At 48.3% G+C, this 26,791-nt stretch overlaps 9 protein-coding genes across 9 annotated transcripts; 5 read left to right on the plus strand and 4 right to left on the minus strand.

The window, feature by feature from the left end:
- Positions 1–49: 49 nt before the first annotated feature.
- On the plus strand, positions 50–3,719 carry BGW36DRAFT_357823 (uncharacterized protein; the record flags this gene model as incomplete). Its single annotated transcript, XM_046213908.1, has 2 exons — positions 50–274; positions 330–3,719. The coding sequence occupies 2 exons, from the start codon at positions 50–52 to the stop codon at positions 3,717–3,719; spliced, it is 3,615 nt and encodes a 1,204-aa protein (XP_046072747.1).
- Positions 3,720–5,344: 1,625 nt separating this feature from the next.
- Positions 5,345–6,927, minus strand: BGW36DRAFT_425996 (uncharacterized protein; the record flags this gene model as incomplete). The annotated part of the gene is made up of 2 exons (XM_046220197.1): positions 5,345–6,346; positions 6,409–6,927. The coding sequence occupies 2 exons, from the start codon at positions 6,925–6,927 to the stop codon at positions 5,345–5,347; spliced, it is 1,521 nt and encodes a 506-aa protein (XP_046072748.1).
- Positions 6,928–9,187: 2,260 nt separating this feature from the next.
- On the minus strand, positions 9,188–10,404 carry BGW36DRAFT_425997 (putative alcohol dehydrogenase; the record flags this gene model as incomplete). The annotated part of the gene is made up of 3 exons (XM_046220198.1): positions 9,188–10,099; positions 10,162–10,210; positions 10,271–10,404. The coding sequence occupies 3 exons, from the start codon at positions 10,402–10,404 to the stop codon at positions 9,188–9,190; spliced, it is 1,095 nt and encodes a 364-aa protein (XP_046072749.1).
- A 1,190-nt stretch (positions 10,405–11,594) lies between these two features.
- On the plus strand, positions 11,595–12,752 carry BGW36DRAFT_294565 (amidohydrolase family protein; the record flags this gene model as incomplete). Its single annotated transcript, XM_046211112.1, has 2 exons — positions 11,595–12,270; positions 12,334–12,752. The coding sequence occupies 2 exons, from the start codon at positions 11,595–11,597 to the stop codon at positions 12,750–12,752; spliced, it is 1,095 nt and encodes a 364-aa protein (XP_046072750.1).
- A 111-nt stretch (positions 12,753–12,863) lies between these two features.
- BGW36DRAFT_339274 (putative cell division control protein Cdc6) lies at positions 12,864–15,172 on the minus strand. The gene is made up of 3 exons (XM_046213033.1): positions 15,065–15,172; positions 14,751–15,008; positions 12,864–14,695 (listed from the first exon to the last, which is right to left on the minus strand). The coding sequence occupies exons 1-3, from the start codon at positions 15,114–15,116 to the stop codon at positions 13,083–13,085; spliced, it is 1,923 nt and encodes a 640-aa protein (XP_046072751.1). The 5' UTR covers positions 15,117–15,172; the 3' UTR covers positions 12,864–13,082.
- A 135-nt stretch (positions 15,173–15,307) lies between these two features.
- Positions 15,308–17,646, plus strand: BGW36DRAFT_317629 (putative UBX domain protein). Its single transcript, XM_046212583.1, has 2 exons — positions 15,308–16,204; positions 16,269–17,646. The coding sequence occupies exons 1-2, from the start codon at positions 15,745–15,747 to the stop codon at positions 17,351–17,353; spliced, it is 1,545 nt and encodes a 514-aa protein (XP_046072752.1). The 5' UTR covers positions 15,308–15,744; the 3' UTR covers positions 17,354–17,646.
- A 1,103-nt stretch (positions 17,647–18,749) lies between these two features.
- BGW36DRAFT_293721 (kinase-like domain-containing protein) lies at positions 18,750–20,937 on the plus strand (the record flags this gene model as incomplete). Its single annotated transcript, XM_046211027.1, has 4 exons — positions 18,750–18,801; positions 18,873–18,903; positions 18,971–19,287; positions 19,346–20,937. 4 exons carry the CDS (start codon positions 18,750–18,752, stop codon positions 20,935–20,937), a joined length of 1,992 nt encoding a protein of 663 aa, XP_046072753.1.
- Positions 20,938–21,447: 510 nt separating this feature from the next.
- Positions 21,448–24,249, minus strand: BGW36DRAFT_294192 (putative C6 transcription factor; the record flags this gene model as incomplete). Its single annotated transcript, XM_046211069.1, has 5 exons — positions 21,448–22,192; positions 22,246–23,641; positions 23,705–23,821; positions 23,875–23,909; positions 24,113–24,249. 5 exons carry the CDS (start codon positions 24,247–24,249, stop codon positions 21,448–21,450), a joined length of 2,430 nt encoding a protein of 809 aa, XP_046072754.1.
- Positions 24,250–24,672: 423 nt separating this feature from the next.
- BGW36DRAFT_375827 (mandelate racemase/muconate lactonizing enzyme family protein) lies at positions 24,673–26,621 on the plus strand. Its single transcript, XM_046215809.1, has 3 exons — positions 24,673–25,188; positions 25,249–25,471; positions 25,532–26,621. Exons 1-3 carry the CDS (start codon positions 25,102–25,104, stop codon positions 26,518–26,520), a joined length of 1,299 nt encoding a protein of 432 aa, XP_046072755.1. The 5' UTR covers positions 24,673–25,101; the 3' UTR covers positions 26,521–26,621.
- The last annotated feature ends 170 nt before the right edge of the window (positions 26,622–26,791 follow it).

Consider the following 26,791-nt stretch of genomic DNA (forward strand, 5'->3'; position numbering starts at 1 on the left):
GCAAAACTCATCTTCTGATATCTTAATGTGCCCTGGCTGAGGACCTGCGATGTACGGCTCTCACCCCCCTCCGAATTACATGGGGAACTATCACAACCCCCCTCAACCAGAATGGCAACAGCAACAACCTCCAACTACATACAACCCCAACACATATGGCCCGATACATCCAGCTCCGCCAGCATCAACCAGTCCTGTGTCTGGACTGGATACGACCAGTTGGGGTGTTCGCTATAACCAGCATAGCCCGCATGCTTCTGCCCCTCCATTACCGGTAGGATTCCTGCAATCTGGTTCGTGTTCTATCCCACTAACATGAGATTGTTTAGCCTCGCCCTGATCAGGCTTCCCCGCCGCCTCCTCCTCTTCCTCCTCCACCACCACCTCCCTCTTCTCTACCTCCTCTTTCTGCTCAATCGCCAGTCCATTGGGATTATGGTGTCAATTACTCGCAATATTCTCAAACACCTATCCCTCCACCGCGGCCTCCCCTACCGCCAGCATATCAGAGTGGAATTCAACAGAACGCGCAAGAATGGCAAGCTCCACAGCAAGGCCATCCAGCTCAGTACTCCACTCACCCTCTAACTCACCATTATGACCCATCCGCTCCGCCGCCACCTCCTCAAAACCAAGAGCCTACATATACAGTCGGAAATCATGGACAGTATTCAGTGCCAACTTATCATCAGCCGCCATCAATCACATCCGGTGAACAACAGCAATTGGGTCCTCCAACTTCTATGCCATTACATTCAGCGCCGCCAACTATTAGTGCTACTCCAACATCGTCCTCTCCTGTGCAAGTAGGCCCAAAAATAAGCCAAGTGTCATCAAGCGCCTCCGCCCTCGGGTTTGGCAGTCCCTCGGACTGGGAGTATCTTTCACCCGCACCGGGTGAGGTGAATGATATCCACTCGTATCAAGCGAGTGCAAGGACTGAACAACATGCACCCCAAAATGCGAGCCCTACACCGCAAAACCAGGTCCATATTCGCACTCAAAGCCAGTCCCCGGCTTTGTCGCACGTCTCTAACCCAGCATTCTCTGCACAAGCGCAAACACCACCCACCGAAAATGTCTCCTTAAGCCATCAAGATGTGCCTCATTCTACGCGCCCTGTGAGAGATGATAGCATCCGGTCCGACCATAGTGTTGTTTCCTCCTTAAGCTATTCCGAAACGATTGACGGTGTCATTCAGGCGTGGAACCATCCCGTCTCTCCTGTTATTAAGCCCCAAGACGAATCTTCCCCGCAGAGCCCAGCTTCATTTTCGAAGCCTGCTTCTCCCCAAACAAAGCCAAGGCAGCAGATTCCCCCACAGACGCATACACCCTCTGAAATACGGACACCCTCTCCAATGATAACCAACCCCGACACTGGCCCAGGCGAGCGAGTAGTGCAAACTCCTGTGAGCAAAACATCGCCTGATGTCCCTGAAAGGCCATCTTCGCAGGCCAAACCCCTTGACCCGTACGATGACCTTGACCCATGGTCTAAGTCTTCTCTATTTCGATATGCCACCATGCTGCGGAAGGAAGCAGTTGCTGAGTCGGATGATGAAAAGTACAAAATTTTTACTGGATTCGTAGCTAAGGAGACAAGGCTACGTGAGGTTCTATATAATATTGAGGATATTACCAAGGAGAAAAAGGCATCAACCACGGATGCTTCATTGGAAATAGGAAACTCCAAAAAGGACCTCACCACTGAACCTGTTCGACCCATTATCGAATCCGGTCTTATTCCTGTGGAATCAGAAGTACCTGCCAAGGCTCCCGTTGTTCCAGCTCAGTCACCCGACTTGGATGATATTCCCTACAGTCCCGGTGGTCGGCCAATACTACCTAAGGTCCAATTCACACACGCTGTTAAAAACCAGAAGGGCGGTCTTCAAAGATCGGCTTCGAACCCTTCTGGCCGCGGTAATACCCCTCTTACTGAAGTTCCGCCAGTTCAACTTGAAAACAATGCCACCACCGCCACCCATGACTTGGCTTTTAGGTCTACATCGGTGCCACCGCCATCGATGAAGAGTTCAATTACTCATCAAACACTAGCTCCCTTAGAGCCAGAGCCTCCTCATCCGGCCTACACACCTTTTAGATACACAGAGGGACCGCAAAGGGGTTCTGAAAGTCTTACTGTTGTACAACCAGCCTACCAAGCGTACTCGGCTTTACGTCAGGCATCTGCCGAAAGTGGGCGTGCAATGTCCGTAGCTCCTGTACTGCAGTCACAACTTAAACCCAGCACCGGCATGAACTCCACTGGCAGTCTTCACCCAGACGAGACTTTTCTTGGTATCATTCGAGAGAAAAGTGTCTCATATCGTGAAAAACGTCCGTCCCCCTTTTCCGGATCTGCAGTTGAGGAGCTCGGCGCGTTGATTCCAAGCCCATTCCCAACCCCCGGGCAAAGTCCGGAGGTTGCCAGCATCGAGAAGAAGATGGATGTCTACTCCGATGATTTCAGGTATATCCCTGTTGCTACCGAGTCGTGGGATTTGTCTGCTAGGGATCGGTATGATAAACTTGAAAAGGGCCGTGTCGCACGCCAAGAGGCATCTGAAGAACACATTGATACTCTCTTTAATGACAAGGAGATCGGATATGCTGATATCAACCCTCTTGAAGAGGAGTTCCGGCAAGGGGAAGCTCGGACCCAACTTGACGAGGAAAGGAAAGAGCTTGAAAATTATATTCGCAACGTTTTCAATCCTCTGGATGCACGGTTAAAAGAAGAGATTGTGGAACTACGCGCACTCAATCAAAGAGCCATGGAAGAACTCAAGAGGCAAACTTTCCATGAAAGTAAGAGTGCAAATTACCAGCTGTCATATACAATGAAATTAGTAAATTCTTTGGCAGCTAAGCTGGAATACCGCTTTCAGAAACGCCTTGATATTGCCTTGGAGCGGGAACAACGGCGCAAAAAGGCAGAGAGGCGACCATTTGTATTCCTGGGTGATGCTCGCTCGTTGAGGAAATTGGACGGTGATTTCGAGAAAATGGAAAAGCAGAACATTGTCGAAGCTGCCAAGGACCGTGATGAAAGAGCTAATAAACTGACGGATCTTTTTGACGAGGCTGTTCTGAGTGCGTTAGGCAACCATCAGCGACTCCTCGATGATGTGACCTCCAAAACCAAGAGACTCGATATTGATGCGGTGGAACATAGCAGTTTGTCCGAGCCGGACAAAGAACTACTTCTGCGGTCAATTTCTGCGCTCACAAAACTGCTTGTTGAAGATGCCGAGTCTATGCTTACCAGCTTTAAGAAGGCAGACTCTCTTCTAAATGAGGCCGACTATAATGTTTCTGTAGCGGAAGCTCGCTACTCGAATGCAGAATCCGATATATTCCGTCAACTAGACGAGGAGAAGGAGAAAGAGGACAAGAAGATTGACGAAGACCATGTTTCCAAGATGGAGAGTGTCAGAAAGGGACCATCACAGATTACCATCAAGATAGATGAAATCCTGCGAGCAATGAATAAGGAGCCTGGTATCGGCCAAGGACCGTGGAAACGACCGGCAGCTATTGTGGCGAACCCGCCCACTGCATCCCTTGCTGTTGAAGAGCCTGCTGACCGCCCTGGAGATGTCTTGATGCCAGGTCCTCGGCCGCCTTCTGCAGAAACAGAGCAGCAAGAGCGACTGCGAAGGGCTCTTGAAGAGGCGAAGAAGCGAAATGCAGCAAAGAATTATACTACCTGATGATTTGGCTGGTTAGTCCAGGTGTAACAACTTCACCCAATGTTGCGGTTATGAGATGACGATTTTCTTTGACTATCTAGTATATAATGATCTATATATAATGATATTGACGGTTTTAGATTTGGTTATTTTGCTCTCCCAATTACATTCACATCAATTGATATCAATGATACGCAGTGAAAATATCTGATACCTCTTGATTTTGGAAGCACATCTTATTGAGTCCAACATCGAAATAGCTGAAGATGAGTTCAAAAATTTCACTTCTATCTAGTTACATTAAACCCACTCACTTTCACCTGTAGAAATTTCATGAGCCTACATTTCTGCCGTGTATCTATGATCTGCCGAAACATACTCTCTGATAATCTGGATCTACCGAGTATACCCTGGACTATACGTAGTGCAACATCATGCTATATACTCTATACTTCGTACCTTACACTAGTAAGTTAATGATCATACGACAATCCACTGATTTTCCAACCTGGCGATTAACAAAGACTATAAGATCGCACGAAACAACGAGCCAATCAAGAAAACGTATATATACAAATAAAAGCGGGGTCGGTGGGTCCCTATCCAATAAGACGAGCTATCTAATTGAGAAAAGAAATCTTTCCGAACGCGGCTAGCAACAGCATTCTATTTCCAATAGCGGCAATTTCATACAAAGGATTACGATATGTTGACTCAACTTGAGAGACGCTCGAAATTTGCAACGCATTGTCAGCTCGATGCTGCACTCCGAATGCACATCATATTGTGGAGAGTCTTATTAATAGCAGTTCGGCCGAGGCTGACTGCCTGGCTTTCATCCGATAAGAATCAAATCCACGGCGCAGCTCCGGCCGCTTCGGCGCCAGAGAGCCCCGGCTCTCCCTAGTCATTTTAGGGTACCAGAGTTTCGAGCAGCAGCTGTGTTGGGCAAGACGGCCAGAAGTGCCACTGCTACGCCCCTTCGGGCTGTGAACGTTGGCTCAGCACGTAAGGATTTCCATGGTAAGCAGGCATCTTTTCTTTGTTCCCGTGGCGTGGGGTCTTGAAACTCGGTACTGGGACTACATATGACATGGTACTGGGACAACCCGGTAAGGCGCAAGGCGTTAGGCGTTAGGCGTTAGTAGCCGAGTATCTCCTTCCCTGCAATAGCCAATTTCGTATAGCCTCTGCGTCGCTTGGCTTGTTTTGTGGCACTGCGTTCTTTGACCTTGGCGCCAAAAGGACCCATCAGACCCATGATCATCGTGTCTGGGCCGCTTTTCGGTGGCACCACACTACCACGAGGTAAAATAGGGGCGTGAAAGAGCCTTCGCCATCACCCTGTCCGCAAATTGTTCACCTTTCCAAAGGTCTTTCTGCTCGCCACTACTGGTGATTCAACGCCCCGTTTGACCCGCTATCCAGGGCTTCCAGGTCGTCATTCCCGATGCCGTTTGCAGCATGATATAGCCCAATTATATATCAGTATACGAATGTCAAGGCGAAGACAAGGTATGGACTCATCATGCTCCAGTTGTCCCGCAAGACGAAAATGACAAAGCACCGAGAACACGCGATCTTACACCAAAATTCACGGCCGCTCCGCCGACCGCTTCGAGACCGTATTACGACAATCATCAGATCTACCGAGTACGCTTCTGATTTCCGCCAGCATCCCCCGTAGCTGGCCGTTTGGCTCTTGATGCGGCTAAGCTTGACTGCGCTTCGTGGATCAACGACTTCAGCTTGAGAACAAAGGAAGGTGGTGCTCTGTTGATCTCGGTTTTCCTAAGAATATCGGTTAGGTTACGTACATACGATCCTAGCACGGAAATCGGCAGTTCTTCCAAGGCATCCAGCACAAACATATCGCCCGTCTCATTGGCCTGGCCGATCAGTTGCTCGTACAAGTTTCGGTCGTCCTCATCCTCACCCACCGGCGGCACACGACCCCACAGACTTTGTTCAAAGGCATCAATATTGCGAGCGCTGATATCTTGGAGCAATGCAAGTAGTGCTTCTACAGCACCCTTGCTTCCGTATGGTATTCGCATCTTTATATTTTCTCTGATCTGTTTAACATGAAGCCGTAGCTCTGAAGCTACTACTTTGACCTCTAGCGATCGTCTTTCGGGCGGTAGTCGTCCGCTCCGGCGATATTCATCGAAATACTGGAGAAGCCTGCGGGACTGCTTTTGGGCCTTGTCGAAAAAAATGGCGGCACAAGCTCCCGCTGGCATTGCTTTTCGTATACTAGTGAACACATTGTCGTCGTGAACAGCAAGTCTGAACACGGTGGCTTCAAAATCTCCTTGGACGACACACTGCTCGGGTGTGCGAGGTTCGGTGGTTGTTTCTGCGAGATCTTTTCGGAAGTTCTCGGGTAAAGTGACCTCATTGAAGGCAGACAAGATATCACGGACCTTGTCCTGGCGAGACATACTAGCCATTTCAGAGCTCGACTCCGATGGCGATGGGCTTCCCGGAACGAAGCGCCATTCCATAGCATTGGCCACCCTGTCTAATTGATCATGTAGAAGGGTATGTAGACGAGGCAAGCTCGGAGAGAATCCATCTTTAGATAGAGGTAAACCGGACTGGGGCGCATGAGGCGAGAGATTCTCATATACTTGATCAACCAGCCACTAGATGAAGGTAAGTTAGTATTGCTTGTAGCTGTAAGGATAGAGTTGGGTCTGATACTTACAAAAATATGGCGACAAGCCATGTCTGGTCGATTTTGGTACTCTGAACAAGTGCACTCTGCCCCTCCTTGACGGATACGAATCTGTGGGCGCTCTGCTAGTTGGAATTCATAGAAAGAAGGAGCTGCCCGGCAATAAACCATGTCAAATTGACCACTCAGTCCCGCGAGAGCTCGAGCCCTCGAGTCGTCGTCGAGGCTTTCAATGTCGTATACAATATGAGATCGGCCGCGCACCATTGATGCCAACGGGTCTAAAGCCCTTTGACTGTCGCTGTCGTCTTCGTCGTCTTCGTCGTCGCCTAGAGCGTCAGTATCGCTTGCTTCCGCGGAATCGTCAGATTCACTTTGAGAATCGTGTTCGAGCTCTTGGCTATTACCTCCCCTTTCCTTGTCGTCACCTTGCTCCCTGTCGTTCCGCGGTAGACCTGGGTTGGCCAGTCGATGTGCTTGGGATCGGGTAGTTGGCATGTTCCCACCGAGAGACAGCTTTCCGAGCTGCCTAGTAGGCGGAGGCGACATAGGTAGATGAAATAAGAATGTTTAGAACAGCTATCAGGCGGTTGGGTGCGGGTTGGTGGCCCGAGGGATGGGGTTTATATAGAGTTCTTCCGAACCACGGACGGCAGTGGGAGGCAAGATCCATCAATCTTTTCTCCTTGTAATTACAGTGCCAACATTTCTATTGTCGAAGTGACCGCTGCCTGGCCTTTTGCAGCTTAGCTTGACTGGTGCTGGATAAACGGTGTTCAGCGCCGTATCTAAGCTGGTAGCTGAACGAAGCCCCCAAGCGGCACCGACCCTGGCACAGATAGATTTGCGTCCAGATCGGCTTTATGCTTTTACAGAAAACGTCATATCGTAATCATTTTCTCTTTCTTTGTTATTAAACCTTTCTTTTTAGGCTGCAGATAGCCAATGAACCCAGGCGCGATACGGCACAGAACGGCGCTTAAATTAAGGTGATAAAAGGAGATGACAGAGAACGGGCGACAGAGCCACGCGCGCTTTTTCGCTTTGCATTTGGAAGTCCGAGGAACTTTTTCTAGTCGCTGTAACCTAAATTGAGCTCAAATCAAAACGGAATTCGAGCCGGTGGGCCAACACTTCCTTACTGAAGCTAACTCGGTAGGATGTTAGTAGTACATATTACTGACTCTAGTCGTATAATAACAATTTCGTCTCGTACTTGAAAAGAACGACATCTTCCCACTTTGATAGCATCTAGGCAACGATGATTTCTACACTCTTCGATGCATTGATGCTCGAATCAAAGGAGAGCGGATCATGTATTGAGTCATGAACGATGAAATGAAAAAGAGAAAGTACGGCTGATGCCCGCGAGCCCACCCGAGTCTGAATGTCGTCGACAAAGGACTGGATGGCAGCTTTCCCTTTCGTGTATGCGGCACCTTCTCATCGGGCGTGCGAAACGCTCTGGGCTGATGCACTGACAGCAAGCCATGGCGGTGCTTATAAATTGCTACGGCGCTGTCAAGCCGGTTGATGATCCGGTGTTGGAACTAATTAGAGACGATCTTCGTCGAGGCTCGAGCGGCTAGGGTGTGGTATCATTGTTATGTGCGAGCGTTATTTCCCCCCTTTAGATAGATAACTGCCAATGCTCGTAGGTTGTCGAGGACAGCCCCAGCGGCGCAGGTCTTGCATATATAATTTTAATTTGAAAATTTCCATTGGTCAGAGAACATAATGAGGGGCCAGATGAATGGAGCAAGCATATATGAACCACTAATTGGGGCACGGAGGCGGTTGGCGACTTTGTTGGAGCTTGGGAACGATGCAGTCGATTTGGTCCAAGCGGCAGAGACAGAACACAGAGACTCCACAGTGGCCGGGCCAACGCCGTGGCGCCATGCGTTAGTTATGCGGCGTGGTCGTGTCCAAGGTGTCGATGTTGATGTCGAACTCCATCAGCTGCGATAACCATGATTCCGTGTCCAGCAATCAGATGGCGAATGCGACAGATGCTGGTAGTTAGCAGCTTGGGGCGGAACATGCCAGACACCGCTGTCTCAGCAACAAACTGGCGGTGTTCCGAGCTTATGAGCTTAGCGAGTCCATGCTTGGCAGCTTGCAGCTAAGGCTGATCCGGAGAATGCCTTGGGGGAGGGGGGGCAATGCCATTTCATTGTTATCATTCTTCTTCTTCTTCTTTGGGGCGGAGAAGCCGATAATCGAGCAGCGAATGAGACTGGCAGCAGAAAAGAAGGTGAAGAAGACTGATGAAAACAGGAAGAAAAGAAAGCAGGCAGGGTAAGGGCAAGGCAGACTGCGATGAGTGGCCCGGCTGCAGTCCCGTGTCTGTGGACTCGGGAAGGACCGTCCTGCTCGGCGCTTGCCCTCCTTGCTACACCTATATCACACCTTCATATTATCACTCACGTTCTCAGACGTAAGCGCCCCCAGCTGGCACCTCCAGAGCCTCACGTCCAATCGTTCATTTAAGGCTGCGGGCATAGGGGCTAGCCAGCGATAATCCCCAGGGTCTTGGGCTCCGTGCTGACTCGGTTACATTTAATATCGATAATTATTGCTCGGCAACACTATGCGGTACTAACTATACCATACTATACTATACTAGCTAGGTGATATCACTACCTGCATCGAAGATATTCCAATGCGCTATTGTGGAGTCCGCCTGCATGCGGGGTGAGTCACGCTTTAGTACCATTCTTTCGAGGAGTATCTCGCTCTACTTCCAAGAACATACGCGCCAGTGCCTCCGATGCTGACGGGTATTCACGCCGCCATAGCAGCTTTATCAGGGCAACTCGAGCACTACTCTTCCCTGCAATTGGCCCTTCTCCATCTGTTCAAATACACTGGTTAAGTCCTCCAGTTTCTTGGTCTGATAATGTGTCTTGAGAACCCCTCGCGCCGCAAAATCCAGCGTTTGCATAGCTTCTTGCCGGTTGCCAACCGCTGACCCTGTTATATTGAGCTGCTTAGCAATCAATATACCCGGTGCTGCTCCACTAATGGCAACAAAATCGCCTTCCGGAATACCCACGCAAACCAATGTTCCATTGAATCGAAGGAGCTGGACTGCTTGGCCATACGCCGCGTTTGCCGCTGTACACACGACCACGGCATGAGCGCCCAACCCATCAGTGAGAGCTTTGACATGCTCTGTAAGGGTCGCTTTATCAAACTTGGTGAAATCGATGAAGTGCTCGGCTCCGGATTGCTTTGCTAGTTCTTCTTTGCTACCATGATCGATTGCAATAACTCGAAATCCCATTCCCTTGCTAGCTAGCTGGCACGCAAGATGACCCAGTCCCCCTATTCCGGAAATGACCACCCATTGTCCTGGAAGAGCCTTGCTGCGGTTGAGGGCTGATAGCATTGTGACACCAGCACAAAGCATCGGTGCTGCCTCCACCGAGGATAAACTATCCGGAATGGGGGTCACGTAATTGGCTGGTCCGAGAGTATATTGCTGGAATGTGCCTGGGGTATAGTAACCTGAGATTTGTTGATTGAAACAGCATCCGTCTGCGCCAGCGAAGCAGGCCTGGCAGCTAGTACATGCTTTGGACACCCATTTAACCCCGACCCTGTCACCAAGTTTGAGTCCGGACGTCTCCGCTCCAGGGCCGAGTTTGACGATATGTCCGACGCCTTCGTGACCACCGACCTGGCCGGGCTGGGTAGGGTATGGAAGTGTTCTCCACTATCAAGGCCTCAGAATGCAGAACTTGCCGGATTTCTTTCTCTCGGACTTGCTCTACTCACTGTATTTGTCATGACACCATAGTCGGAATGGCAGACACCGGAATGAGTCCTGAGATATGATATTAACATCTTGCTTTCTACCAGGATAAAGCAAATCTTGAAATTTTACAATTTGATCAGCACCTGGCCATTTCCAGGCTCGGGTACGTCTAATTCAACGACCTTTGTTGAGACTTTTCCTGGTTCATCATAAATGGCTGCTTTCTGCTTCTGGGGAATGTTCACGGTGTCATTTGCTGCCATTGTGGCTATCACTGCCGCAAGAAATGGGGTTGAGGGGGTTGGAAATGCTAATGGGGTATGGGTGAACTGAAGAGATTCGTGGTTGTGGAGGTTGATATTAATCTACTTGGCGACGGGTTTAAGCGATTATATATGCACAGCCGCGGTTTCAATTACATGTGAACACCATCTGACCCCAGTACTCTTCGTATTAAAGTTCCTATTGTTGTGAAATGCGAGTTGCGAGAAGTGGAGAAAATCGGTTATGCTACACCTTCGGCTTAGGGATAAGAGGAGGGGAAGCATCTCGTCTTGCCGAGCATACATGGTCGATTCATAAAACTAATAGTATTATAATCGTTATGATATAATTATGCTTCGCTTTTCTCTACGCTGCAGCTGTCTCAAAAGCCAAAAGCGGGGAAAGCACCAGATCTTGCAGGCTAGGTATGACAATGGATGGCTTGCTTGACCAGAGTCGAATAGCACCCCGCACACCCACGGTCTTGGTGGGGTTTGTTTCATGTTGCGGGGGAAGCCCGACTTCTAAGATCCTGCTACTAAAATCGCTGGACAAGATTGAAGCGATTGAATGCCTCGGCTTTGGTTGTGGATGATCTACTTGCTACAACTTAAAAAGCGAGAATGAATACGATCGATAAATACAGCCGTGACAGAGATAAAATACCACGTGCTGTCAGAGGCACATAGGCTTAACAGTCTTGACTATATGCAGAACAATCTACGAACTGATCGACAAGTCAAATTTTGTCCTGTCAGTGCCAGAGCATTAAAAAATCGAGCCTCATCTGTTTCTATTTATACGTTTTGTAGAAAGAAGAGCGTCTGTATTTTCGCTCACCAATGACCCAGCTCTCCTGCTCGGGGCAATGACCCCCGAATTCCACCAATGATGCCAGAGAGCACAGCACAGCACAGCACCTTCTACTTGTTTCAGAACCACATCTCCTCTCTTGAAACTTATATATTCTGCATTGGAGGACTAGCAAGCTATTTAAAGTCGTCAGTCTACCCAGCGACAGTAAGCCCGAACAATTGGCAGTCTGCCACTCATCCATGGTTCCTTTATTCACGTTGTATTACACAACTGACTGACATCATCAGCAACCCGACCTCGTGGACCGTGTGCCATAGATGAAACCCCCATTAAAGGATTAAATATAGCATGCAAAGAATACTATAACCCAATTATGGACATCCCGATCATTGACTCGCACGTCCATCTATGGCCAGAAGCTCACCTTCCAACCATTGCCTGGCATTCATCCGAAAATCCGCTGGGTGCCCAATACTCTGTCGATGAATACCATCACTGTGCCACTCAAAAAGCACAAACAAAGGCACAGCCTGACTCTCCACCCCCTGGGAAACACTTGCGTGGATTCGTCTATCTCGAGGTAGATCGCATTTCGTCACTGGACGAAACCGACGGGGAGAAAGGGTGGACTCACGTGCTCGATGAAGTTTCCTATCTCACGCGCATAGCATTGGGCAGACCGTTGCAAGGGGAAGGCCACTCGGATTCGCAGCGCGAACTTCTTCTGGCGTTTATCCCCTGGGCTCCGGTGCCAGCTGGCCCGGTGGCAATGGAACGATATCTATCACTTGTGAAGCAGCGTGCTATAGAAGAAAATGTATGGTGCAAGATGCGTGGTGTACGTTATCTTGTCCAGGATAAGCCGCCGGGAACGATGATTCAGCCTGACTTCATCAAGAGTCTGAGATGGTTGGGCAGACGGAGGCTGACTTTTGACCTTGGCGTTGATGCAAGGCAGGGAGGACTGTCGCAGTTGCAAGAGGCTGTTACGATGATTCGAAAGGCTTATGATGAGGTAGCAGAAAAAGACATGGTTGCCATTGTCATCAGTATGTTTCCATTCAGTCATTATTATCTATACTATTGACATAGCGGTACTCATACACTGACAGATCACCTGTGTAAGCCCAACTTGCACATCTCGCCAACAGCGGCAGTTAGCGGACATCCCAAATTTCTGGAATGGAAGAGACTGATAAGCACGATGGCCGCAGAGCCACCGACGTATATGAAGCTTTCGGGACTATTCTCGGAATTACCAGCACAGGCTGCGAATATAGCAACAAGGGATCTCGTTGAGTATATGCTTCCATGGCTAAACGTCGTTTTCGAATCCTTTGGCCCACAAAGGATTATGTTTGGGTCTGATTGGCCCATCTGTAACCTCAGTGGAGGTGGTGCTGGTGCTTGGGCTAAATGGCATGAAGTGGTGGCGCATATCCTTGATATTCTGGGACTAAGCGACGATGATAAGGCGGCTGTTTGGGGAGGGACGGCTGCTAAAGCTTACGGGTTGGATTTGAATGTATAGCAGAGCGAACTCAAGTACAGGTCTTGACTGATAGTCCCAGTTTTAACTCTAGATAAGCTGGATAAGCTGAGTGTCGAGTGTCGAAAGCCGCAGTCATCCTAAGAACGTTTAATGATCATTATTAATGGTTTTATTTATCATGATTCTATTTTAACTTTGCCCCTTCAAGCTTTCGCTGGATAAAATGCTGTCAAGAAGTTATACAAACCGGCTCCAAATGCAATAATTCCCACCGTCGCTGAAACGCCGCTAGAACAGAAAAAAACTCTGATCAAAATGCAATATATCATCGTAGTACATCTTACGAATCAAACATTGGCAAGGCTGAATTTATAAACAGTCGCCAGCAAGCATCGCCTTTAAAATACCCTCGCCGGGCCCAGCGATCTGATCAACTATCTCTTTCTCCATCACAAAACAAGCGAGACCCTTCTCATCAGTACCCCTAAAAGGTGTAGATGCGCTACTTCCACTCTTGGATGGCGTACGCATGATCCCTGATCCGCTAGCAATTGTCCCTCCTCTTCCGCGGCCTTGAAATTCACCTACAAGGCCCAAGGTTTCGAGACTGCCAATAACGTCTTTAAACTCTGTGGCTGTCAACGGATGAAGCACGTTGTCCAGCCGACATAGTGAGCAATAGGAATCAAAGAGCTCACGCACAGTAGGTGCGGCTGTCTTGGACTTGGACGGGGTAACACACATCTTACCACTGCGTCGTTTTCGGTCCAGAGCCACAAGGGCACACAGAGCGGCTTTCTGCTGCAAATTTAGCCCCTGTAAGCGTTGGGTAGTGCCTTGACTGAAAACTGCCGCAGTAATACGTGCAACATGAGCAATGGATGCCCTTGGTGCAGTAAGAGCGGTATACGTATCGACCAAAGTGCGTACTTTGTCATTGGGAGTTCTTGGAGGTGACGACAGATTGACATTCTCTGTAAGAGCAGGCTTCGATGGGCTCTTCGTCACGTCATTGGTATTCTCCTTTTCCAGCTTTGTTTGAGTCTCTTGCTCGATCACGTCAATAGCTCGTTTGACTAAATCGAATGCTTTTCGTAAATCCCCTGTTTGGGACGCAACCTTTTTTGCACACAGCTGTACCGCAGCTGGCTGGACAAAAGGAACGAAGCCAGAAGGGATGTCTTCGCGTGTGGGTAAAAGTGATCGCAAACGGGCATTTATCACATCGGCAATCTGAGCAGCGCTGTAAGGCAAGAACGGAAGCAAAATGGGCTTCATGTTGTTGCTTTTCAGACGAGGTAGGAATCGATCGGTGAGATCCAATGCGTTGGCAATGCCAATCAAAAGCAAATGCGATTTGCTATTTAATGACCACTCAAAAAGAGAGTAGAGAATTTCTGGGTCGGCTGTTAAAAGATGGTCGATCTCGTCTAGTGTCACTAGATATAGGTTCGTCGACTTCTTCGCAGGAATGAACATGGACTTTAGTTTTTCGGCTTCGCTCATGGAGAAGACCTCCGAATCATCGCACAATGTCTCGATGAGTTTCCCATAGATATCTCTGGCAGTTCGCATGCTGACGCAATTGACATGTGTGGACTTGACTACTGAATGGACATTCAGATCTCGGCATACCTCGTCCAGCATGGCGCTTTTTCCAGTGCCAGGAGGGCCGCTGATATACATGCATCCTCCTTTGCGCGATTCCATACCACCTTCAATGAATGAAGTCATTTCAGCCCGCTCTCGCTCTCGTCCGATTAGGCGACCAGGGTTTGCACTTCGTGCGAACATCTGCCTAGCAGGAGTGTAGACGGTTATGTTGGTTGCTGGGGCTCCCGCATTCCTCGGCGTGCGAGGTGTAAGAGATTTCCCCCCAACTTGGACTCGGTGTTTTGGGGTGACTGGAGGAGAGTTTGCGAGCGCATCTCGAAACCGTTTTGACTGTGGAGTTTTGAATTCGGTTGGTTTGACATTTTCATCTAGCCGAGTTAGCGGTGAAGAGCTCGGTGCAATGCAATTTATTAATAGACATACTGTTCACAGGCTTGGAAGCTTTGAAGTGTGAATCGATTTTCGAGGGCGATAAGGTATTGTCGTTTCGAACGTTACGTTTCGAACGACTATTACCGATCGTCAGTTTCTTGACGTTGGCGTCGTTTTCGGAGAACGGGCCGGAACAGTCGACAGCTTTGGATCTGGGGCTGGCCGTTGACAAGTTGGGTGATTGTTCTTCTTCGTGGATTCGAGGCGGTCGTGCCCGGCGCTTGCTTCCAGAGCGCAAAGGCAAGGGCTCTGAGGAAGAGTTAGGAAAAATAGAAGGTGCAGATAATCATGGAGTATTGGCTTACCTTCAAGGTCAATTGCAGCCCGTGAGCGCTTTCCTAGAACTGTGGCTGCCATTTCAGATGCAGGTGCGTGTGCGTTGAAAACGGCGAGAGCAATCGCGGATGGTGGATGTACCGAAGAGGAGGAGGTACATTTGAGGTACATTGTAGAACGCGTGCCGCGCCGCAAAACATTAAAAGCGGCAAGACCGCGACGCGTTGTACGCGAGGCAAGTCTTCCGAGAGCCACGCCCAACTCATTTATTACGGCGATCTGCAAAATCCATAAGCGCAATTACAGTTATGCTGATAATTATGCACGGCTACGCTTTTGGTGATTTCGCGCGGCCGTACTTATTCCCGGCTGCACTTGCCCATCAGAACGGAAGCGGAACATCTTTTTTTACAGAGGTCCCGCCATAGCGATGACGATAGTGGATGTAGCCTTACTACTGTTTATTAGCAGCTTCACTTCAGCAAACGCAATTTGTTACAAACACCCAGCTTTTACCCTTATACTCAAATAGCCGATGGACTTATAATCGTTCTATCAACTTTCTTCCCTTCTGGATGAGTGCTCAAATTCCCAGGTTGAGTTTCTTTTAGCTTCCCTCATTTTCTCCTCGAAACGCCGTTAACCTGAACTACGGGTGCCACTTCTATCCCAAAATTCAAAGCTTCTATCAACATCCACATTGGCCAAAATGGACGGCGACGTGATAGCACAGTTTACTGAGGTTACAGGCTCTACGCCAGAGCTTGCAACTCAATATCTAGAGATCGCAGACTTCAACATTGAGCAGGCTATGCAACTCTACTTTGAAAACGGTGGGGCAGAGATACAACCGTCCAGACAAACCGAACCGACGCACCGCAACAATCTAGGCAGTGATGTCATTCATCACGCAGATGCAGATGACGATGTCCTTGTGGATGAAGCACGATCATCAGCGCCTTCACGACAGCCCGATCTAAATTTCGAAGATGATGCTGCTATAGCTCGGCGGCTACAAGAGGAGCTGTACGCTGCCGGTGGTGATTCCTCAGATGGCGTACGTGCACCGATCGCAAGAACAACAGAAACGCTTGTAGGTCCGGGGGCAGAAGATTTTGGTGAACTGGATCCTGTTTTGAACCGGTTGCGGATGCGGCAGTCCAGAAATAGTCGGTTTACACCCCAAGAAGCAAATTATTCCCACCAACTAACCTTTTGGACTTTTTCTTCTAGACCGCCCTGGTATATTCAATCAACGCGATTCTTCCATCTGGGAAGAAGCCTCCGAGAACTCACAAAGGGCAAGTCTATCCAGAGCGACTGGCGGCGCTTCCGAAACGTCATCCAAATCGACCCTACTCGCTGAGATGTACCGACCACCGTTCGAATTGATGTCCAGGCTGCCCTGGGATACAGCCCGTGAAGAAGGTCGAGAGAGTGAAAAGTGGCTATTGATAAACATACAAGATCCTTCAATCTTTGATTGCCAGCTATTAAACCGTGACCTCTGGAAGGATCCAAGTGTGAGAGATACTGTTAAAGAGAACTTCATTTTTCTTCAATACAACAAAGACGATGAACGCGGAATCCCGTACTTGCAGTATTACTTTCAGACCAGCGATGTTTCGGACAATTACCCGCATATTGCTATTGTCGATCCACGAACTGGCGAACAAGTCAAGGTGTGGTCAGGCCCGCCAGTTATTAAACCCGCAGATTTTCTGATGCAACTCCACGAGTTTCTTGACCGATATAGCCTGAAACAAAATGCTCGCAATCCTGTTGCGAAGCGGAAAGCTGAGATTCCGAAAGAAAAGAAGCTAGAAGCTATGACCGAGGAGGAGATGATGGAGATGGCTCTGAAAAATAGTCTCGAAGGGGCTACTCCTGAAAAGATTGAAGATCCGGACGAATTGACCAGAAGCGTTGGTGATTTGAAGGGCAAAGGCAGAGCTACTGACGTCGATGATATCCCCATGGAAGAGCAGGAGCCTGAAGAACAGGAGGATCCCAATGTGTCTATCTTTCGGGCTATTCCATCGGACCACAATCACACAGAACCACCTGCAGACCCTGCTACTACTACTCGTATTCAATTTCGCCATCCCTCGGGTAGGGTAATCCGGCGCTTTGCTCTGGCGGATCCAGTACAGCGTATTTACGAATGGCTAAAGTCTGAGCCACCGCTCCAAGAGAAGGCCGGAGTTATTTTTGAGCTCAATGCCATGGGGAAGAATCTACTCCAAGAGCTTAATACTTCCATTCAAGATGCGGGCCTCAAAAATGGCACAGTCATGATAGGATACTTGGAAGATTGATTATTACGGCATTCTCACTCGAATTATGACCTGCATATCAAGCGGCGTTGCAATGGATGTTGATTACGACCCTTTTGAGACATCATTTGCCATATGGACACTTTTTTCGATGGCTGTTACCTCTAAACAACTGCACAAGACTTTCATACATTTGAATTGGCCACTTTTTTTTTATCTTCATGAAGCTAGAGGTTATCGCGTCCTGCTGGAATCTAGAATTCAACATCCTTCTAGGTAGAGTGGCGGCATCGCCGTCGTTGCAAATAGCATTTAATAAGCCACTCCTCGCATGATTTACTATTCTTGCTACGACAATGGCGGGAAATGACCTTAGACGAGAAAGTAGTCATAGTAGTAGGGAGTAAGTCGGACATAAAGTGGTGCAATCTGCCACTGCACACAAGAGCAGGCGCTGTCGGCCAATGAAGGGGTGCGGGTTCCTGGAGGCCTGAGGCGCCCACAGCGCTGAAAAAGCTAGCGATGGCATTCGGCCAATCACGGGTGTCACCGCCTGCCTTGTTTGCAGTGTTTGGCATCCCCCGCCAATCACACCCCCCCGGGGCTTTTGCTGATTGTTTACACGCTCGACTCAGCTCGAGTTGCCATAGCTGGTTTGGAGCTGGTCATTGGCCCTTTCTACGACTGTAATCTTAATATTCAAGGATAATCGACGCCTTTACATGTTGGACATATATATAGAAGCTACTTCACCCCTCATGTGATTTACAAGGCTTCCCTGCGAGAAGAAGACAACGCATACCGTCCCGCACTGTTGGGAGCAAGTTCCCCTCGCAGCAACACTGATTAGATAGGCATGCATGCAGCATAATAGTGCGCCGCTTCATCCCGTTCTGCTGCAGCTAACGATCTGAACTAAACAACAGCTGCCTAAATAAACACGAGCGGGGGGTATTATTTGAGACTCTCGATCCTCCCTCGTTGTTTTGTTTGGCTTCATATTTCTCTTGGAAACTGCCCTGTTAATCTTCCGGTATCGACACCGCTAGATCGCGCGTTCATTCGCTTTTTCTTTGACGACCGGCGTGGGGGTTTGTGATGACTTTGTCAATGCCTCTTCGACACACTCTGCCAATCTAGACAATTTCTCCAAATCCCATTTTGAAAATAATAGGTGTCAACCCGGTATAAACGTTTGAAAAGGTTTTATTTTCAACGTGGGCACGGAACAGCGCGACTCCTTGCCGGCACCCCTTGGCTGCAAGGAGTGAGAGACCAACCGTCACATCGACATTTCACACTGTCAACCAAGGACGTATTTAGGGCCAATCTGGCAAGTTATAATCAGCTGGAAGTTATATTGTCTACTTCTGTCTTATAATATTCGACGATAATACACCAAAGGACAGCCGATCCGCAATTTTTGAGTCGACCAAAAATGCAGGTCGTCGCGGACCCCGAGACGCTTTATACTAAGCAAAACTCCCTTGGTACGGCACTCCTCTTTTCTGTCGACTTCGACTTTACCTTTATGTTATATGTCTTAATAATTCACTCATAGGTGGAGGGAGCTTTGGAAAAGTGTACAAAGGGTAAGCTTGAAATCTGTCGAACCCCATCTTCAACTTCAGTTCATCTAATCTTCGTTTTTCAATACAGTGTCGACAAACGGACGGGCCAGTCAGTCGCAATCAAGATAATAGATGTCGAAAATGCCGAGGATGAAGTGGAGGATATCATAACGGAGATTTCTATCATGTCTACGATGAACTCCCCCTACGTTACCAAATACCTTGGTTCGTATCTCAAGGGATCTGACCTGTGGATAGTCATGGAGTATTGCGCAGGGGGCAGCTGCTTAGATATCTTGCGGTCAGGGCTCATCACTGAAGACTACATTATGATCATTCTCAAAGAACTGCTTCTCGGTTTGGACTACCTTCACAGCGACCAAAAATTACATCGGGACATAAAAGGTATGAAACGCCAGGTTTCCAATGTATGGAACATTCACATAAACTGATCTGCCCTTAGCCGCCAATATTCTTCTTAGTGGAAATGGTCAGGTGAAACTCGCGGATTTTGGCGTTTCTGGTCAGCTTAGTGCAACCATGACAAAGAAAAATACGTTCGTCGGAACCCCATTCTGGATGGCACCGGAGGTCATCAAACAATCAGGCTATGACTACAAGGCAGACATTTGGTCATTGGGTATCACTGCAATTGAACTGGCGACTGGACAGCCCCCTTATTCGGATATTCATCCAATGAAAGTTTTGTTTCTCATTCCCAAAAACAATCCGCCGATATTGCAAGGGAGCTTCAGCAAATCATTCAAAGAATTTGTTGCTTTGTGTCTTCGTCGTGATCCAAGAGAACGACCAACGGCAAAGGAGCTTCTAAAGCACCCATTTCTGAGGAGGGCTAAGAGAACGACTTATCTAACAGAGTTAATCGAACGGCATGAACGGTGGCAGGCGATCCATGGGCGCGGAACTCCAGACTATGGTGAAGAACACACCTCTGGACCATCACCACAACCGGCACAAGCCTCCCCAGATGACGAAGACTTGTGGGACTTTGGCACTGTGCGGCCGGCTGGGGGTCGTACCGCAGGCCTTCAAGCACTAAGTGGCGCCGCTGCTAATGTTCGGAATCATAATCCTGGTAACTGGTCGACAGAGTCGGATAATAATAATATAGTTGAGAATAATGATCTCGAAAACAAGCGGTCCAAGGAAACATTGCGTACCGAGCTAGTACCACAGTCTCCCCAAAAACAGCAATCGTCGATACCATCCCCTTTGGCATCGCCGACCAAAGTCCCTCTCCCTCAATCACCCCAGAAACAACCAATACCAGCAGTACCTAGAACGCCATCATCTCAACTGCACCAGCAACAACTGCCAGCAATGAAAAAGAATGAGAGTCCTGCAACTAAAGATTACGATAAGGCATTTCAGCAGTCGCTAGCTTCCGACCTGACATTTTTGCAACTAGGAGAATCGCTCGGTGGAACTGCACTGCCTGCACAAAATCAAAGGCAGCCGCCTGCATCAGATAGTGTCGTACGCAAACCAGTACCTAGTAGAGCGTCAGTTTCTGCTCAGAACCAAACCCGTTCTTCTCTCGGAATTTCTAGCAACATGTCAGAAACTCCTAAGCTAGCTGAACAAAAGTCACTCCCTCCATTTCTTCCACAATCTCTGTCGACCCCTCAACCACCCTCGCATCAAAGGACCAAAGAATCTGAATCGCCTGACAACAGGTCGCCGGTGCCAGAACAACTTGGAGCTACCTCTGACGCAAATGCATTGGGAAAGTATGTGATTATTCCTGCCCTAGAACATGCACTCCACTGCCGGGCAACGGGACTCAATACCCTCATGCAAGAACCTGGAGGAATGGCAATACAAGCCAAACAGCGTCATCAATACGCTCATGAAAAGATTAAAAAGCTCGCTGTGAAAGCTGCGAGTATTTTCAATGAAATAGATAAGTGGGATCAAGAAGCACCAGTCGATATGGCGATGGGCCAATCGTCATTCACTGAAGCATTTTTGGATGCATTGATGAGGTTCTGTGAGGTTGAAACTGCAGAACCTGATGGATCTGCAGACAGATAAAGTGTTTCCCGTCTACTTTCTTTTTCTGGAACTATATACCTTTGTGCTGGTTTCCTCTCGTACGATGGATATGACATTCATTTCGTTTTTGTGTGTTGTGAGCTCTTGGTCATTCGAATTACCCGACGCATTTGGAGTTTTGCTTTAGGTTGAAGTATAAATTTTGTTTAGCATTGATTATGATGTATCTGTACCTATTATGGCTTTGCTCATATAAAATATTGGTGAGCTGGCCAACTTGTGAATCCTTCGTTTGTTTACTTTTTTTGCCAAATATTTCCCACGATACTTTGAACTGCAAAAGCATCTTCATGGGGTTGCTAGATCATCAATCTTAGGTATATCGTATATACATGAAAGTAATTTCAGAAGGGTATATAATTTTTGTCCAAAATATAACCTAGAACAATTCTCCCGCCAGGCAGGATGGAATGAAACATTGCTCTTCATGGGTATAAAGGTCATCTCACACTCTGTCAAGGTCTAGAGACACCAAGAATAAATCAAAAATCATGCAGGCGGTTGGAAAAGCCAATCAGTTTCTGGTGTAGGAATTAGGTAATTGGTGATATTGAATTCATTATTGCTAGCCGCAGTAGTAAGGCCATGTATTGACATCGGATTTGTAATATCATTTATGTTCAAAGGTGGTAGTGGCGTAGGCATATTCGGGACCCGGGGCACATTGAAGAAGCCAAAGACATCGAGATATTCGAATTCGTTGTTTGTTAGATTCCTTCCGACAGGGGTAGGTGCCACTGTTTGCCTGGTGGATTCATTAGATGTGCCAGGCTGTGGCTGACGGGATATCAAGAAGTCAAGATCAAAAGCACAGCGTCTCATATCCGCTAGTATTTTGACCGAAGAGGGCGTGACACGCTCTCCCTCCGTTCCTCCGGTTTGCTCGTACTCGCTATATTCGTCGATAACACGCTTTAGGATTGTGCTGTAACGCTCGGCGACTTTCCAATGTCGTCCCATTTGGCCTAGGGTATCGACGAAGAGATAAATGTCAGGGTTCACCGTATGTGCAATGGTTGATCCATGCACAAGTAATAGCCGAGCTGATACCCAGAGAGAAAAGGCGAATGGCGGGCCAAGTTTGTCGAGCATGTTATTCTCAACGACAAATCGAGTAAGTGACAGAATATTATCAACCGCAACCAGACACCGTTGGCTGGCACTGTAGGAAGGGGTGAAAATAGGAGACCTGGTAGTAGGGTATGCTGCAGAAGAATGCAATCGAATTACAGTTCTAAGAGTAAAGGGTGAGCTGCGTTAATATTGTGGATCTTTTCGTGGACTTACGTTTGGTACGTAACATGAAGCATGACCCAATCGCATTGAAACCTTTTCTTCGTTTTTGAGCTCTGGAACAAGCGAGATGTGTTTTCATGGGCGTATTCAGTGGGTAGATTGAATTCCCACGCTGAAAGTTCGCTATCCAGCTTTCGATAGGTCGCTTGCCATTCCTCAACATCTGAAAGGGCTCCAATATCTACAGGCCGTTTGAGGAATTGATGTATACGGGATAGTATACCCAAGATTTCAATGTAGAATCCAAAAGATCCGACATTTTCGCCGTGGCTGGTATAGTCCACCCTGTCGACAGCGGCTTGAAACCACCGAGTTTCGACCGGTTGATTCCTAATAAAGAACTCATCTCGACAAGGGAGCTTCCGATCAATATCCTTTTCATCCAAGACAAAGTCAAAGGCAGTGGCAATAGTCGAGTAGCGATCCAATAAGTAAACCATCCAGAAGAGACGCCTCCGACTCTCATCTTCAATCCAAGTTTCCGGGTCAGGGAGCACATTTGCTCTTAACGTGGAAATAGAGGGGTATACGGAAGAAACAAGTGAGGAACCTGTTTCAGCTGCCAATCCAAGTTGGACTACAGACCGAGCTATCAAAGCTAGAAGTTTCCACCCTGGGGGTCCGTTTGATGACCCAACAAAGTCAAGAGCTAAAATCACTAGTGCTAGTATAGATTTGACTGACGAGTTCTCCAAACCGTATAGCAACACTTTTTGCTTCGAGGAATCGTGACATCGCTTACGACTCGCCTCGTTGAGCCGTGGATCCGATGAGAATCTCAGAGTTGTGGCAACTATCGCATGGAGAACAACTCGATCAGCCTCATCTAAGGGGGACGGTCCGAATAAAGCGTCCAGAGTTGACCTGCGATGAAGTATAGGGCACCAGCTATTAACATGTTCAAAATACAGGTCTACCAGTGCATATAGCAGATCGTATGGCGGTAAATCAAGTTCCGGGTCCGCGAGAGACCGCTCTTGATTGTTAAAAAGACTGACTGGGACGTTTAGTGACGAATCGTTATGAGAATAATCTCCGCTAGAGGCGTCCGGAGCTTGAGAAAGTGGTGTCGAATGTGACAGCCCATTTGAGATTCGAGATTGACTCTGTAACTTGACGGACATCTCTGAAGGGCTTGTGATTGTCACATCATGGTGGTTAGCTGTCGGGTCAGGTGTTCGGTGAGACGCCGGTAATGTTGGAAAATCTCGGTTATATGAATTTGCATGAGGATTAGGCCCTGTCGCAGTAGACCGTTCCGATGGGGAGCCATAAGACATAGAGCCTACCCCTTGTAATTGGCGACCTTTCACAGCGGGGTTATTATTTTGGATTATATGAGTCTCAATCAAGCGAGCTTGGGTCTGAATGGTCTCCTCCAACCTGTCTGTTGCGTGGACTATTAGTATTTGTTGACTTTCTTCTCGCATTGCTAATATAATAAGCCTACCGAGACGCTGCTCTAACTCCTTGCCATAGCCTGCCCTCAGGCCAGGTTTCTTTCTTTCCTTGTACTCACATAATTGTCCATTGCGCGAACACCATCCACAGCTTGGCTGAGCTCGATCTACAGAAGAGTTAGAAGGCAGGTAGAGACTCATCACAATTAAGGAAACCCACCGCATTTTACTTTTCGCTGCTTGCATAGTTCACATCTAGGCATGTCAGAATCAAATGCAGTCATAGAAGGTATAAAGTGCTGGCTGTGCATCTAGTAATTTATGCGACGGACGAAGCAAGTTTTCAAAATTGGCCATAGAGTGAGAGATTCAAGAGGCAAACGAAAAGTTCAGGGAAACACTGGGTGTAGGCAGAGAGACAATAAGGTCTAAAAAACGACTGGAGAGGCAAAACTTACGACACCATCAACGGGCGGCGTTTTCTTTTAGTCCCACGAGATGCTTGGGAGCCATTCTGGTCGACTAAATGCTCACTCTCGGATTCCGCAGCTGAAGAATCTGCCTCTGGAGTCTGCATCTGCTCGGGATCAGGCATATGCAGTGTGCTTTGCTGTGGAGAAGGTCTGTCAAAGGCAGCCATGCCGGACATCGGGGTTGTGTATAGCGAGGTCCCTACCCGACTACCAACGGCGGGAACGGCTGGGCTGGAACGGGGGTCATAGACAGAGCTGTTGAGGCAGGGATGAATTACACGAGCTGCAGGGGCTGCTGTAGTCAAATGCCACGTCTCAGATTAGAGAAAGCGACGCCTCTCCCAAGTCAGACTGATAATTGACCAGAAAGAGTTGACTCTCCTCGAATTCTCTTCGGGGACAAATGACATGCTACGCGAGAGCCGCCTCTGATTGGCCCGGCTCGGCCAACCCCGCAGAGGCAGCTAGGCCAATGGCGCGCTCCTTCCCCAGATGCTCTGCAAACACGCCGATTCCTCTCCTAGCCTGGTTTGGATGGCCTGAGGCTGCGAAGCTCATGATATCACCCATCAACCATTGTGCCTGCCAGGAACCTGTCGTCCAGCTAATTTGCCATTAGCACTCCTCCTTATCCCGATCCTGTCTCTAAAACAACAGCCCAAGCACCTCCAGTGCGACCTCTTGCAGCGCCATTACAGATCCCCCGGTCATCACATGCACAATCTCCAGCGTCGCGGGTAGGAGCTTCTCGGGCTTGATTGCCCCGAGACCGACTCCATGGAGATGACTGTGAAGAGCAAAGACCCCGTCTCGGATTCGCATGACTGGCCATTCGGCATTGTGTCCGGTGGGTTATTTTACGTCCGGATAAATTGTGCTTTTTAAATACCGTGATCTCTCGTCGTTCTTTGCCGAAGCTTCTTTCCTTGCAATTTCTACCATCAACAACACGCCTACCAGAGCCATCTGACAACATGGTTTCAACCCCGGCTTTCCCCACAATCAAAAATGTGCGCACTTTCGTCATAGCAGGTGTAGGCTCGGGCGGTGATTATCACAATGTAAGGCGGTTGCTATATGATATGCAAGTGAGCTGGGCCAGTTGCTAAAAGGAGGAATAGGTGAAAGGCGGCCACTGGCTGGTAGACAGCCCGATTTCAACCCCGATGGCTCGATGGGAACAATACCGCAATTCGCGAACCAGCTGGGGTATCAATGTTTTGGGTTCTTTCTGTGTTGAAATCGAAACAAGTGATGGAACCAAAGGATTCGCGACAGGCTTTGGAGGCCCACCGGCCTGTTGGCTGGTCCACCAGCATTTTGAGAGATTTCTGATCGGCAATGGTAACAATAGACTCTTAAAAGATGCGGTTTGCGGATAACTAACCACAATGCGTATAATAGACCCACGCGATATCAACGACATGTTCGAAAAGATGTACCGTGGATCCATGTTCTATGGTCGTAAAGGTCTTCCAATCGCAGTTATCTCCGTCATCGATCTAGCTCTCTGGGATCTGCTCGGGAAACTGCGTAACGAACCCGTTTACAAACTCATCGGTGGAGCCACTCGCAAGAGGTTGGATTTCTACTGCACAGGACCCCAGCCAGCTATAGCGAAAGAAGCCGGCTTCATCGGTGCAAAGGTGCCCCTACCATATGGGCCAGACTTGGGTACGGATGGACTGAAGCGAAACATCGAGTTCCTTCGTAAGCACCGCGAGAGTGTCGGGCCCGACTTTCCACTTCGCGTCGATTGCTATATGTCGTTGAATGTGTCCTACACTATCGAATTAGTCAAGAAAGCTGAGGCAGAAGGACTGAATATCGACTGGTGGGAGGAATGCTTGACTCCGGATGATTTTGATGGCCATGCCCTTCTCAAGAAAGCTCACCCTACGGTCAAATTCACCACCGGCGAGCACGAGTACTCGAGATACGGATTCAGGAAGTTGGTCGAAGGACGCAACCTGGACATAATCCAGCCCGACGTAATGTGGCTTGGCGGGCTTACTGAATTACTCAAAGTCTCTGCTCTCGCAGCTGCTTACGACATTCCAGTCGTTCCTCATGCCTCTGGTCCGTACTCATATCACTTTGTAGTGTCCCAACCAAATACCCCATTCCAAGAATACCTCGCCAATTCCGCCGATGGCAAGAGTGTTGAGCCTGTGTTTGGCAATTTGTTCTTGAACGAACCTATTCCTGTCAAGGGATACTTGGATTTAACTGAACTCGACAAACCTGGTTTTGGCCTTGAGCTAAACCCAGCAGCACCTCTAATCCCCGCTTCCTCGCTTCTAACACCTGCTCCGTCAAAGAGCCTACCTGCTCCAGTAACGAGTCAGAATTTCGAAACATCAGAGACAGAGACACCCAATGGTCAAATTTAATCGCGTGTGCATAGATCAGGTGCTATAGAGCATGTAATTACTTATGAATGAGCATAATCATACTATCTGCTTTCCCTTTTCCCTACTATAATACAATTTCGTGTATGAATTCACCTCATGTTGATTATGATGCAATGAAGAACATATATACAAAACATTTAAAGACCATCTAGTTACTCGCCCAAGAAAGTCCCAAATAACAGAGCATTTCCAAAGAATAAATGCTCACCAGCAATCTTCTAGTCATAATTAGTTAGCTAGCCTCCGGATT

The sequence above is a fragment of the Talaromyces proteolyticus genome, assembly GCF_021365285.1.
Source record: "Talaromyces proteolyticus strain PMI_201 chromosome Unknown BGW36scaffold_5, whole genome shotgun sequence".
Classification (NCBI taxonomy): domain Eukaryota; kingdom Fungi; phylum Ascomycota; class Eurotiomycetes; order Eurotiales; family Trichocomaceae; genus Talaromyces; species Talaromyces proteolyticus.